The following is a 14,701-nucleotide window of genomic DNA, read 5'->3' as shown; positions in this document are numbered from 1 at the left end:
GCTGTGGACGGAAATCCTTATGCCCATGAAAACACCAAGCTGTATCCAACCCAATATGATTCTGAACTCTCTTCTTTAAAAAAAAACTGGAACAGAGTCATTCTCTGGGAGACACAAATAAAACCTGTTCCTGGTTCATCAGCTGGTCCCCAAAGCCAGCAAACATTTCCATAAACAAACATGAAAAGCCAGCCACCGCTACGACAAGAACGATACTACCTTGACTGGTTGGGGTTAAAACAAAAAGCGGTGGGTAGAAACTAGATGGCTGTATAGTTCTTAGAGTAGTCGGTCAGTTTGATTTTCTCGGGGAAAATGATGTTCACTGAAAGGTTCTCGCCCTCATTGGCCTTCAGGTAGCAATCCCGCTCCTTACGCACCAGGTGGGTGTATCGGGCGTTTGCGAGCCACATTTCAAACTTGGAAAAAAACACAATCCCCGCAGTTCCCAGCACGATGAGACATGTCAGCAAGCCCAAGACGATGAAGCAAATGACCTGGCTCTTATTGAGGAAGGAGGGCCTGTTTTCAATGGTCTCTCTTATGGTCAGGACATCCTGTTCTTGTGGACGAAACGGTCTGTGGGAAACTTTCACGTGCAGGTGGTGATTCTGCTTGTGTTTGGCCAGCGTGATCCCACTGGCATTTCTGTGGCGAGAAGCACAGGTGACCCCGACAAAGTGTGGCTTGCAAAGACATTCGAAACCTCCTTCCGGGTGTTCATGACACGTCCCGCCATTGGCGCATGGGTTGCTGGCACAGAATGTGACGGGGCTGCCGCAGAACACACCTCCGTACCCAGCAGGGCATTGACAGCTGAAGCCCCCGCTGATGTTGGTACACCTTCCTCCATTCTGACACGGGTTCGACTCGCAGGGGTCTGCCTCCGTTTCACAAGACATGCCGGCAAAGCCAGGAAGACACAGGCAGGAGGGTCGGGGTGCGAAGCCATCATCATCCACACAGGTGCCACCGTTCTTGCAGGGAGAACTGCAGTTCAAAAGGGGGGGGGATTCCAAAAAGTATTTACAACCAGTTTGTGTTCATGTGGCTTTCCTGCCTTAACCCACAGTCATCCTTATCCCAATGGAGGCTTACCTCGATCCTGTGGAGACAGAATCACAGGGTTGGAGGGGACCGCCAGGGTCATCTAGCCCAACCCCCTGCACAATGCAGGAAAATAGCCCTTTTCAAATGTTCCATCTTGGCGCTCCAACCACACATAAGCTGAGAGTGCACCAGCCATGATCCTCCCAATACACTGTCTCTCCATTTTATACAAAAAGGCCCAGAAGAGTATTTCACAGCTTTGGTACACATAGAGGGGGCTTTGTTAAGAGTATGCACTCATGTAAACCAAATGCACACAGGAAAGCACACGCATCACCCTCTTCACACAGTTCAGTGGCGACATGTACTGGGAGGACTTCAGGTGCTGCACATGCCCCTTACGTGGGGTTAGAGGGCCAAAACTGAATGGGGTTACGGGTCTCTGTGACACAAGAATGTTGAATTTATTCATTTATTTAGATACTCCACTTTTCTCCCCAATGATGTCCCAAAGCAGTCTCCTACTCCGCTTTATCCTCACAACCCTGAGAGGCTGAGAGACAAAGGCCCATTCTGCCTCTAGCATTTGCTCCGTTGTTTTATCAAACCCAGCTGGAACAGAATTTCCCCCCTACATTACATGCCACTTTCACTTGGATTGTCGGATTTTATGGCAGTGACTCCGGACTACATGCCGGTCTCACTTCCTTTGATCTCTCGGTTTTACGGTAACTGTCTGCATAGATTTACGGCTGTTTTATGGCCATTCAGGGATGACTCTGCAGTCAGTAAGGGTATTTGAACGTGGTTTTGAGCCACATCCTTTTCTGTTCCAGTGTGGGTTTGGTAAAATGGAGCAAATGCTAAATGCAGACCGGGCCGGAGACAGAGAGAGGGAGAGACAGAGGGAGAGATTGGCTCAAGATCACCCAGGCAGCTTCCATGGCAAAGTGGAGAGCCGAACCTCAGTCTTCCAGATTCGAATCTGACACTCTCTACCTACTATGCCCCGGTAGGCCTTTAGGCAATGGCTTTTATTTATTTATTTAATGTATTCAATTTGTGAACAGGACAGTGAGAAAGAGATGGACTTCCCCTCTCCTTGCAGTATGGGTTGATGGACAAAGAAACGGAAAAGAACCATAAAACTCCTATCTTTGCGCCTCTGAGCTCAGGAAATTGCTCTTAATGAGCCAGTCAGAGGGAAGCTTCTGGGACCCCTAACTGTGAACTACAATTCCCAGGAGCATCACGTCTTAAAGTTACAGTGCAGTTTTACTAAACTACAGATAACGCTGACTGGGGGCAGCACAACCCCGCCCTCCCCGCCAAAGCAGGCTCAGGGCGGCTTACAAAAGACAAAACATAAAACAATTGTAACACAGGTAAAACCATCAGAAAACAATCCGATATCATAAGTGCTAGCTAGCTGAAAACTAATACTTAAGGATGGCAGCAACGGTTATGTTACTAATCTATAGTCCGCCTTACTCATCTTTTTTTACTTTAGGAGATAAAGTGTAAGCTTCCCCTAACAAGAGGTGGTGCTTCCTGATCCTCGTGGCCTTCTTCAACTGGCCCAGCTCCAACTCTTGATCAGACCAGCTCTCCCAGGTGGGCGTGGCTTGGCTCGGGCTGCCAGCTCCCTCCTGGCCACTGGCTGGGGATTGGCATCCTGGATAAGAAAGCCTTCTGGCCATTCTGCTTTTTGGAAACACCAGCCAGGTTGTAAAGGCATCGTGCATGGAGGTGGTGGGAAGTGCCGTCAAGTCACAGGTGACTCAGGGCAACCTTGTAGGGTTTTCAAGGCAAGCGACGTTCAGTGATGGTTTGCCATTGCCTGCCTCTGTGTCACGACCCTGGTATTCCTTGGAGGTCTCACATCCATTTACTAGCCAGGGCCGACCCTGCTTAGCTTCCAAGATCTGATGAGATCGGGCCAGTCTGGGCTATCCAGCTCAGGGCAAAGGCACAGTGTATAATGTAGCAGTTAGTCTATCAGAACAGGAACTGGGAGATGCAGGTTCAATCCCCTACTCGGCCTGAGAAGCTTGCTGGGTGACCTTGGGCCAGTCACACATTCTCAGCCTCACCGGGTTTTCATGAGGATAAAACGGAGAGGAGAGGAGAATGAGGGGAAGCTGCTTTGGGTACCCACCGGCGAGAAAAGCAGGGTGTAAATAGGGCTGGCCGCCATCCTTGCCCACCTCCGCTCCAAGTAGCAATGGGATAATTCTGTTTGGTTTTTTTAAAGGCATCCTGTGCACCACTGTTTCGGTTCTGGGGGGGAAACCGTAGAGTTTCTGGTAGGGTTGCCAGTCTCCAGGGGGTGGCCGGAGATCTGGAATTCCAACTGGCCTCCAGGTTACAGCGATCAGTTCCCCTGGAGAAAATGGATGCTTTGGAAGGCGGGCTGTATGACATCACACCCCACTGAGATCCCTCCTCTCCTCAAACCCCATCCTTCCCAGGCTCCACCCCCAAAATCTCCCCCAACCCGGAGCTGCCAACCCTAGTTTCTACTCTCCAAAACCTGGAAGTGATGTAGTGGCACACACTCCACATGTCCCCCACCCCGAACCCCCTCCCAGTTCCCGGGCACAGCCTAGAACCCTAGGCCCAAATGAAGCTGATAAACACCGCTGAGCATTACACCACAGTGGCTCTCCGTGAGCTGGCAAGTTTCCTCCCTGCACCAGCCTTTCTGGAAAACGTTTCTGTGCCAGTGCTCACAGTATCGAGGCAGTTATAAATGCAAACCTTTGGACTAATGACAACATGGCTAAATGGATTCGAATCCAATTTGTCTGGCTTCGCTGTAGGCTGAGTTGAACATTTCATTTTTTTAAAGTGCTTTGTTCATAACCCGTGCTATAACGGAACCATTATATTCACATCCCCCCCCCCTCTAAAAACCTCATTGTTTTCTTCCACCTTCCCTGGCCTCAGGAAAGCCAACTCTATATTGTTAACATTAGCAGGACAGTTAACAATGAGTCTAATGGCCCACAAATTAAAGGTCAACCCTCTCTGTAAACTTATATTCCGCAATACGAGCATGCTCAATACTTCAATCCGACGACGGCTCATGTTTGATTATGCATCCACTGATTGCACTTGTAACCCTCCTAAAAGCCAGCAGGGCGTAGTGGTTAGAGTGTCAGATTAGCATCCAGTATTGAATCCCTCATCCTGTCATGGAATAGCCTCCCCTCAAAATCAATTCAGAAACTCCAGCTGGTGCAGAATGCCGCAGCTTGGCTATGAGAGCCATAGCAGTGTAGTGGTTAAGAGCAGGGGACTCTAATCTGGAGAACCAGGTTTGATTCCCCACTCCTCCACATGAAGCCTGCTGGGTGACCTTGGGCCAGTCACCAGTGTTCCCTCTAAGCTGAGTTAGTGTGAGCTAGCTCACAGTTTTTTAGCCTCCGGCTCACACATTTTTGTCTTAGCCCAGGAAGGATGGCCCAAAGCAAACTGATTTATGCAGCAGCCAAATCGTTCGCTCTCAACTTTAATGCCAGTAGCTCACAAAGTAGAATTTTTGCTCACAAGACTCCACAGCTTAGAGGGAACATTGCCAGTCACAGTTCTCTCAGAGCTCTCTCAGCCCCACCTACCTCACAGGGTGCCTGTTGTGGGCGATGGAACACACAAGTTCTATTGTGCACAGATAGAGAAGAGGACAAGAACATCCTGCAGGGGGACAACTAGTTACCAAAGTGAGATTAGGGACTTCCTGTTATTTTCAAAGAGTCTCCTTCCTGTCTTCTGATTGGCTCAGTTAGATCGTCTTCCTGCTCCTGCTGAGAGCGGCTTCTCTGCAGACTCCCTCCTAGTTAGACAGTTAGACCTCTCTCTCCTCCTCCTTACAAATTTTGTTCTCTTCTTAATAAACCGACTTAATTCTTTAAACAGCTTGTGCTCCTTTTTACCCCACATCTACACTCTGCTAACAGTGGGGAGGGGAAGGGAAAGATGATTGTAAGCCGCTTTGAGACTCCTTAAGATAGAGAAAAGCAAGGTATTAAAACCTACTCTTCTTCTTCTATTACTGGAAGCTAGGCAGAGCAGGCATAATGCTCCAATTCTGCATTAACTCCACTGGCTGCCCAGTTGCTGGGCTCAATTTAAAATACTGGCTGTCACATACAAAGCTTCAAGGCCTTCGAACCTCATATTCTCTCCCCCTATACTCGGCCACGACTGCTTTGCTCATCTGAATAGGGCCTTTTGCAGGTGCCAGCCTGCAAATGGGCAAAAATCAACATCTGCCTGTATGTCTGCGGCCCCACCTTATGGAACGGCCTGCCTGAATTCTTCAAGTGGACTTTTCTCCACAGGCAATAGGAGCTGCGGTGGCTCAAGTGGTTAAGACGCTGAACTGCAGGCTGTGGAAAGTCAGTAGTTCAGCAGTTCGATACCCGGGTGCAACATGATGGAGTGAGCTCCCATCTCTAGTTCCAGCTCCTGCCAACCTAGCCGTTCGAAAGCAAGACATTGCAAGTAGATAAATAGGTACCACTTCGGTGGGAAGGTAACAGGTTTCCGTGCACCTCGGTGTCTAGTCATGCCGGCCACATGACCACGGAAACATCTTCAGACAGCGCTGGCTCTTTGGCTTTGAAACGGAGATGAGCACCACAACCCTAGAGTCGGATTCAACTGGCTTTCGAGCAAGGGAACCTTTACCTTTACCTTAATAGGGCTACACTGTATAAAATTATCCACAAGATTACTTGGATAAACTATTGAGGGTGGTGGTTTATACGACTCTGTACAGCTTACTCTAAATAGGATCTAACTGTGCAATTTTTGCAATGTTTAATGTGTCATGCTAATAATCAGATTTTGCTTCAGCTCTGTGTTTAGATTTCTGGTTGGTTCTACAACCCTAATCCCACTGCGTTATTGAATGTCACATCCCATTGGTTGTATTGACTCACTGTCTTGAGTTCAAGTCTGTCTTGAGTTCAAGTGAGAAAGGCAGACTACAAATAGCAGAAACAATAAATACATAATTTTTAAAAAATAAATAAAACAGATGCTTGCTGGGCCTTGGGTCAGCCACAAATTCTCATCCTATCTTACCTCACAGGGATGTTGTGGAGATAAAATGGAGCAGGAGATAATAATGTTGTAAGCCTCTTCGGGTCCCCGTTGGGAAGAAAAAATGGGCCATAAATGGAATTTAAAATTTGGTACCCATACTAACTTACAAATCTATAAAAACAGCTTAAAATAGAATTACATTTTTAAAGACAAAAACATACCACTTTTGCCTCCATTTCCATTTAGTCATAAGCAATGTTCCCTCTAAACTAAGTTAGTGTAAACTAGCTCACATTTTTTTAGCCTCCAGCTTACAGATTTTTGTCTTAGCTCAGGAAGGATGGCTCCAGAGTAAACTAATTGATGCAGTAGCCAAATCACTCGCTCGCAATTTTAATTCCAGTAGCTCACAAAGTTGAATTTTTGCTTAGAGGGAACATTGGTCATAAGGCCTTAACCGAAGGAAATAATACTATTTAGGCCTTGCGTAAGCCTTTCTGTGTTCACACTGCCCAGGTAGGTAGGCCAATATTTATTTAATGTAGGTACAGATACCTCCTGCTTTCCTTCCCAACGGTGATCTAAAGGGTCTTAGAAATACCGTTCTCCCCTCCACCTTAGAAGAAGGAGCCTGTGGCATAGGTTAGGCTGAGAGAGACTAACTGGCCCAAGGTCACCCGGTGAGCTTCCATGGCAGGGTGGGGATTCAAACCCTGGGCCTTCCAGACCTAGGGCTGCCAATCGTTAGGTGGGACCTGGAGATCTCCTAGAATAGCAGCCGATCTCCAGACTACATCAATTGCTGATTTATTTATGTAAAATATGTATTCCATTCCTTTAACAGAAAATGGCTATTTTGAAGAGAAGAAGAGATTGGATTTATACCCCACCCTTCACTACCTGAAAGAGGCTCAGAGCTGGTTACAAACTCCTTTCTCTTCCCCTGCCCATAACAGACACCCTGAGAGGTAGGTGGGGCTGAGAGAGCTCTTTCGAGAACTGCTAATGAGAGAACAGCTCTGAGAGAACTTGTGACTGACCCAAGGTCACGCCAGCAGCTGCATGTGGAGGAGTGGGGAATCCAACCAGGTTTTCCCAGATTAGAGTCCGCACTCCTAACCACTACACCAAACTTTGGAAGAAAGTGGACTGAAAGGCATTATACCTTACCGAAGCCTCTCTCTGTCAGCTACGCTGCCATGGGGGTTGGGGAGCTCGGTCTGTGTCTAGTTAATTGCTACTGCATTCCTTTCTGTGCTTGTTCTGCTTTGCGCCGAAATGCTTATCTATACAGATGTGCAGGAGGGAGTTGTATTGTCTGGGTTTTTCCTAGGTGCCATGGGAGAGTGTTGGTTCTCAGCTTTAGCTACCTAACGGTCTCCAAGCTTTATCCCGCACGCGGGAGGGTGCCTAGTTGGCCAGTGCTCTGGGGGGGATGCATACGAATACCCTATATCCTATTATGCCCATGGGGCTGCCGCCATTCTTAACAGTGCTTATGTTACTGCATCTATAGCTCTGCAATAAAAGTATTACAGTTCCTGAATGCGTGTACTTCGTTGTTGGCTGTGGGTTCTGACACTCTCCTCCTTAAACTCCACTTTCCAAGGCACCACCTTCAGACCTCTGGGTATTTCCAGACCTGGTGGTGGCAACCCTATCTAGACCCTAGTCTTACAAGCTGGAAATAAAGTGCCTCGGGGATAGGAAGCATATTGTTCTAAGGTGGGTTCAGCTCTACACACCTCCCTATTGCTCTTTCTTTCTTAATTTAGACTTATTAGGCCATCCTTCTATGCAAGCAGGGCTCAGGGTGGCTTACATCAATAAAAATACAATAATACTAGACTTAAAACAGCATTAAAATTCAACAATCACAGTAAACAAGGCTGCCCACTTCATCCCTCGTTAGGCCCAAAGAAGTGTAAACTTATCAAAAGGCAACCCCACCCCCAATAATAAGCATAAATATATCCATATTTACCCGTTAACTATACAGGGCCCCTTTCTCACGTGGCAGTCTTTCCCAGCGTATCCTTGAATGCACAAGCAAATATATCTGCCGCCTTCGCCAGTTTCTATGCAAGTCGAGTTATTCATACAAGGTTTTGAAGAGCACGGATGAACAGCTGGATTAGAGATTTAAAAAAAAACACCAACTGATGATAACAAGATAGGTTTTTCACCATCATCACTGACAGCAGCTATAGATTTTTACAACAACACTCACTGTGTTTTAAGGTAAGCTCATACTTTTCCCCATTAGTATGCATTTCTAACTCCCATTCATTGCCTTCAGTGGACTTGGAAAAGGGTAACTCTGTGAAAGGTGGGAAATGAAGAAAGCTGATTGGACAAGAAGAAAGTTAATTCATTTGAAATGTGTTGAAGGAGATTTTTACGGATACCGTGGACTGCCAGAAAAAAGACAGGTAAGTGGGTGTGGCTTACGGGTGTGTATTTCTTTAAGAGAACTGCTGTTATGGGAAGGGGTGTATATAAGTCGGAGGTAGAAGTGGGAGTGAGTGCAACTGTATAGGGATGGGCATGAACCAGAACATTTCAGTTTGGGTTGGGGATTCGTTTGGTTCCCAAACCGAACCCGAACCGAACTCAAACAAAAAATGCCCAAACAGGAATAGCCAGTTCAGGACCCACCTGAGCAAAGCTATTAAGAATAGGATGTTTTGGAGGTCATTAATTCATAGGGTCACCATAAGCTGGAAGTGACAGCAGCACATAACTAACACACACACACACAACTCTGCTTAGGACTGCACACTTTCTGTAATAACCACTGGGTAAGCAGACTTTAAAAAAATTGATTGCAACTTTGGGTTGCCAACCTCCAGTTGGTGGCTGGAGATCTCCTGGGGTTACAACCAGGGCTATTTTTGGGCAGGAACGCACAGGAACGAGTTCCAGCTGGCTCCTAAGTTGGCCACACCCAGCAGGAACGCATTAGCATAATAGGCCACACCCAACAGCAGAAACTCATTAGGACTGGCTACATTAGGGGTGTGTGGCCTAACATGCAAAGGAGTTCCTGCTATAAAAAAGCCCTGGTTTTTGACAACAAACAAGGCCAACAGAATAAGAAGCAAAAGGTGGGTGTGGCTGGATGGCCACACCTCTGGTAACATGGGGGTGCGGCCTAATATGTTAATATGCTGTGCTGTCAGGGGTGTGCTGTCAGGGGTGTGGCCTAATATGCTAATGAGTTCCTGCTCTTGGGTGTGGCCTATTATGCTAATGAGTTCCTGCTGGGCCTTTTCTACAAAAAAAGCCCTGGTTACAACCAATGCTCCCTCTAAGCTGTGGAGTCTTGTGAGCAAAAAAATTATTTTGTGAGCTACTGGCATGAAAGTTGTGAGCGAGGAGATTTGGCTACTGCATAAGTTAGTTTGCTCTGGAGCCCTCCTTCCTGAGCTAAGACAAAAAATGTGTCATCCAGAGGCTAAAAACTGTGAGCTAGTTCACACTAACTCAGCTTAGAGGGAACACTGGTTACAACCAGTGGTGTACCTAGCGTAAATGACACCTGGAAAAAATTTTAAACTCCCCCTCCCGCCGCTCCTCTTTCCTTTTCTGTTCTCCTGATTCACTCCTCGCTTGTTGCCCCTTGGTGGCAGCCCTGCCCGCTCGGCCTCCGTCCATCACTTCTGCCTGCTCAGCGCGGCACGTCCAATAAGGGAAGCATCCTCCACCAAGCCATGGCTGAAAATCCCCAAGATGGAGGTGCTGTCTTCTGGCTCACCCAGGGCACTCAGCGATGGCAATCCCAATGGCTGAAAATCCCCAAGATGGAGGTGCTCACCCAGGGCACTCAACGATGGCAATCCCGGCCTCTCCAGCCCTTCCACGCCCAGCACTAATTAGCCTAATTAACCATGTTCTTTCAAGCCAGGGTGGTGGGACACTAAGGTAAATATTACTGTTTTTAAATTCTCTACAGACAATGTGCCCCCTTATTGCCTGCATTCAGGGTGGACTGCTCCCACTGCCCTGCCCGTGGTATGCCACTGATTACAACTGGCCTTCAGATGACAGAAATCAGTCCAGACGAATACCATTAGCTCTCTGGAATACATTACAGTAGGGCTACCAGATGTCCTCTTTTTAGAGGTCAGGTCTGCCTTTTTGGGTGCCCATCCCCTTTTGAGCTCTTTTTAAAAAATGGATGAAAATGTCCTCCTCTAGGGTTGGAAGGTCAGGGACATTCCTCATTAGTAGCAATTATCACAGCTTAAATAGGAGGGGTATTTATCACCTGAATTGCTGCAAAGTTATCTTTGTTCCAAAACGAAAGAAAATACTTAAACTCTTACACATTTTCAACACCAGGTGGTGCTGTAACTACTCTATTTGGTGACTTGAAATCCCTCTTTATCACAAAAGAGCCATTAATACAAATTGCCAGATGTTCTTTGCCCCAGAGTAAAGAAAGATATGGGTCCTTGTCTTTTTCCTCCCACTGGGGCCAAATGCATAATTAAGGAAGACACTGGAGGCCCTCGTTCCCCACACCAAAAAAGAAAAGAGACAACTAAGGGTGGATATGATAGTGGTCTATACAATTATGCATGGGATGGATACAAAGGGAAATTTTTCTCCCTCTTCCAAAATACTAAAACACGAGGGCATCCAATGAACCTGATGGGCTGTAGGTTCAGGACAGACTAAAGGAAATGCTACTTTATACAGAGAGTGATTAAAATGTGGAATTCACTGCCAGAGGATGTAGTGATGGCCACAGGAATAAACAGCTTTAAAGGGGGGATTAGATAGATCGATGGAGGATAAGTCTACCAATGGCTACTAGCCATGGTGGCTGAGGGGAACCTCCGCATTCAGAGGCACTAATCCTCTGAATCCCAGAGCCAGGAGGCAACACCAGGGGAATGCTTTGGCCTCTGTGCCCCGTTGTTGGCCATCCAGAACAACTGGTTGGCCACTGTGTGAGACAGGATGCTGGACTAGATGGACCATTGATCTGATCCAGCAGGTCTCGTCTTATGTTCCTAATCGCCCCCTTTAAATAGAGGCTGCATTCTACTTAAAATGGGGCAGGGGGAGTACTGACTAAAAGGATCAGAGAACCATGCCCAGCTCTGCCCTGAGAAAGGGAAGTACTTGCAAACCTGTGTCACAAAGGCTGCCGAGCCATCCTTCTTCACAGATGCATTGCCACGGTTTGGCACAGGCTCCATGCTGGCAACCTGGGAAAGGGATGCACCGATCACAGAGAGGGCCTTGCCAGCCAGGTTGGCACCTGCAAGAGACACAAGGCAACAGGTGCTAAGCCCGGGTCAGACCCCTTTTGCCAACACCATTCACCAAGCTTCTGGTTTGGAATGCACAAGATATGAGCACTGATTGAGATGATTCAGGACAGCTATTGAACACGGACATTTAAATAAATGAAGACAATAATTTCAGCAAATAGAACACAAAAGGAATATCAGTTCTTTAACACAGGAACACACAGAGAGATGGACGCACACACATGAAGCTGCCTCGTACCACTGGTCCATCAAGTTTAGTATTGTCTATTCAGACTGGCAGCAGCTCTCCAGGGTCTCTGGTAGAGGTCTTTCCCACTACCTACTGCCTGGTCCTTTTAACTGGAGATGCCAGGGATTGAACCTGGGACCTTCTGTATGCCAAACAGATGCTCTGCCACTGAGCCATGGCCGCTCCCCACTTTACACAGAAGCACTCCAGAAATACCATTAAATGTTTTTTTCAACTTTTTCAGATATCTGATGAAGTTGGCTTTTATTTTTTAGTTTCAAGCGGGTCACCTTCTACCTCCAATTCAGAGCCCCATATGTGCACCCATTCGCATGTGAGTTTTGGGCATATGGATTATCTTATTCACTGCAGCGGAGAGCTCCACACGGGCTTCTTTGCATATAGAGAGCTCTCTTCTCCTCTGAAGTGAACCCTGAAGACTTGCAGAAGAAGAGCTTTTTTTGGGGGGGTGTCACATTTTAAGCGCCATGTGTGCAAAGTCTTGTACATACTTTTTGATGTTTAAACAGTCTGGACAACATCGCCCTGCTCCAGCAAGGTGCCATAGAAGTAGGACTCCCCCTGCACATCAGAGATGAATGAAAACCCACACATGCAAACAGAGGCGGACTCCACTACCAGAAGGAGCCCTTCCCCTGACCCAATTGTTGGAAGTAGCCTCAGGCGGATTGGCCATTTAATTTCCAGGGAAATTTCCCAGTGGGCCACTGTCCTAGAGTGCCACTGGTGGCTAAGCACAGCCAAGCCCCAGCAATTCCACCAATTCTTCAGGGGCTGCTTGGCTCATACCATTAACAATACTAATTGGTACAGAAAAGTAATATCCCCAATTGGCACAAAAAAGTAAGAGGGGAAAGACTCTGATATCTATGTAAACGAAATAGATGAAATGTACATGTATATTTTTGTAAATAAAAAAAAACTACCCCCCAAAAAAAACACAATACTAATTGGTGGCAGTTCACCCATTGTCTCCTGCACTGCTTTCAGCTTAAAAGAAGAAGCAATGGAGGAGGTTAACTCCCATTGCTGGAACTGCTGGGCTGAGGGGTCCCTGGAATGTTCCAGGGCCATTTTCACTCCTGGAATCAGCCCTTGGTAGAAAACTGGTGATCCACAGGGTTGCCAGCTCCGGGTTGGGAATTCTTTGAGATTTTGGGGGTGGCACCTGAGGGCGGGGTTTGGGGAGGCGATGGGACTTTGACAGGGTAGAGTGCCATAGAATCCACCTTTCAAAGTGGCCATTGTCTCCAGGTATACTGACCTCTGTATCCCAGAGGATCAGTTGTAATCCCAGGAGATCTCCAGCCACCACCTGAAGGTTGGTAACCCTAACTGATCAGGAAGGGTGGTGGAGGGAGCCATTTCCTCTTTCAAACAGCCAATCAGCAGAACGGCTGCAGTTCTAACAGGGCCTGTGCGTGTTGGCCCAACACAGCCTGAGTCGCAGGCTCCTAAATCCTCAATGGTTCAATAGAACCTCCAAAGCACAGTGTCACGTCTCTGAGCCCAACATCGTTGCTCTTTACAATTTAATTCCTAGAGGTACTCAAGAATGACCGCATTTATTTTTAAAACTCCACACAATTCTAATTGAAGAACAATCTCTGTTTCAGACAGATTATTCACACACTATTCAACCCTTGAAAACGAAGCTGAAACCCAAGGGATCCTGAAATGAGACCATGTGAGCTTCACTCTCTCTCTCTCTGCCAGCAGAGTTGCGAGTTAATTTACCTGCATTCACCGGGAACTTCACAAAATCCATAGAGTGGATGGCAACCAGGCTTGCAGTCAATCCCTGAAAGAATCAAATTGATGATATAATATTTCAAGTCATTACTACCACCACCCCTGCAACAAGACCTTTGCCATGTTTTAGAAGGAAGACCATCAAAATAGCATTCTTTATGAAAACCCACACACAGCACACCTTTCTAAACAACAGTTGAAGGCAAAATACTAATTAAAACTTGTGAATTATTAACTTGTGAATTATTAATAACACAGTCTCCAAATGCGGGACTCTTTTCCCTCATTAAGATCTGTTTATTGTTTTACGTATAAGATAACAGATACAATAACAGACTCCCTGTAACAAGATTCAGGTGGGCGGCCATGTTGATCTGAAGCAGCAGAACAAAGTCTGACTCCAGTGGCACCTTTAAGACCAGCAAGCACACTTCGTCAGATACAGTGAAACAGAATTTCCTCAACCATTACATGGGAGGGGCGGGTTAGTTGCCAGGAAAGGCCAATTAGAGTCAAGACAGAAACAAAAATGGAAATTACCAGTCCATATATTATAGAGGCGGAGGGTGAGCAGTTACTTATCATACAGCATAATGAAGATGTTTAACAGATCCAAGGATCAAACTAAGGCCCCTGCCACATGGCAGGGAAAACACCGGTGAAAGTGCAGCTACTTAGAGCCGCACCAAAATAGAGACGCTGCGGGTGGGATCCCACGGATCCCATGAGCTGCACGCCGTTGCTCCCCGGCACGATCAGATGCCGGGGAGGAAGAGACGAGTGGGAGGGGGAGGCTGCCGAACTGCGCATGCTCGAGCATGCACAGTTTGGCCGGGGGGCGGGGATGCGCCGGCGCAAGGACGCGCCGCTGATCCCACGGCCACACTTGCCGCGGCCCTTTTGATTGAACCACCCGGTTAGGTGGTTCTTTTTTGGTGCGCTTTTTCGGCGGAAGGGACGGATGGGGGACGGGTGCAGCACGATTCCCAGATGTTGCTGTGGGATCGCGCCTGTTTGCTGCGGCCCTGATCCGTCCCTCTCCCAGCCCAAAACCCCTCGTGTGAACAGGGCCTAAGTTTATTGTTCTTGTTTGAGGGTTGCCAGATTCCCCCTTGGCCACCATTGGGGCAGGTAGGGTTGCTAGATTCAGGTTGGGAAATTCCTGGAGATTTGGGGGTGGAGCCTGGGGAGGACAGGGACCTTGGGGGACACAATGCCATGGAGTCCACCCTCCAAAGCATCCATGTTCTCCAGGGGAACTGATCTCTGCAGTCTGGAGATGAGCTGTAAAACCGGGGAATCCCCAGGCCCC

At 47.5% G+C, this 14,701-nt stretch overlaps 1 protein-coding gene across 1 annotated transcript in view; it reads right to left on the bottom strand.

The window, feature by feature from the left end:
- Positions 1–216: 216 nt before the first annotated feature.
- DLK1 (delta-like 1 homolog (Drosophila)) overlaps positions 217–14,701 on the bottom strand; it is a 20,564-nt gene continuing 6,079 nt past the window's right edge. The window contains exons 2-5 of the mRNA XM_015424445.1: positions 13,375–13,438; positions 11,244–11,374; positions 8,087–8,231; positions 217–990 (exon numbers count right to left, since the gene is read on the bottom strand). Of these exons, the coding sequence (XP_015279931.1) occupies positions 261–990; positions 8,087–8,231; positions 11,244–11,374; positions 13,375–13,438 (1,070 nt within the window). The 3' untranslated portion in view covers positions 217–260. The remainder of the gene's footprint in view (positions 991–8,086; positions 8,232–11,243; positions 11,375–13,374; positions 13,439–14,701) is intronic.

This window comes from Gekko japonicus, unplaced genomic scaffold (assembly GCF_001447785.1).
Source record: "Gekko japonicus isolate JY-2015 unplaced genomic scaffold, Gekko_japonicus_V1.1 scaffold44, whole genome shotgun sequence".
Classification (NCBI taxonomy): Eukaryota; Metazoa; Chordata; class Lepidosauria; order Squamata; family Gekkonidae; genus Gekko; species Gekko japonicus.
The sequence above is the reverse complement of the archived record's forward strand: the minus strand, read 5'-3'. Positions and strand labels throughout refer to the sequence as shown.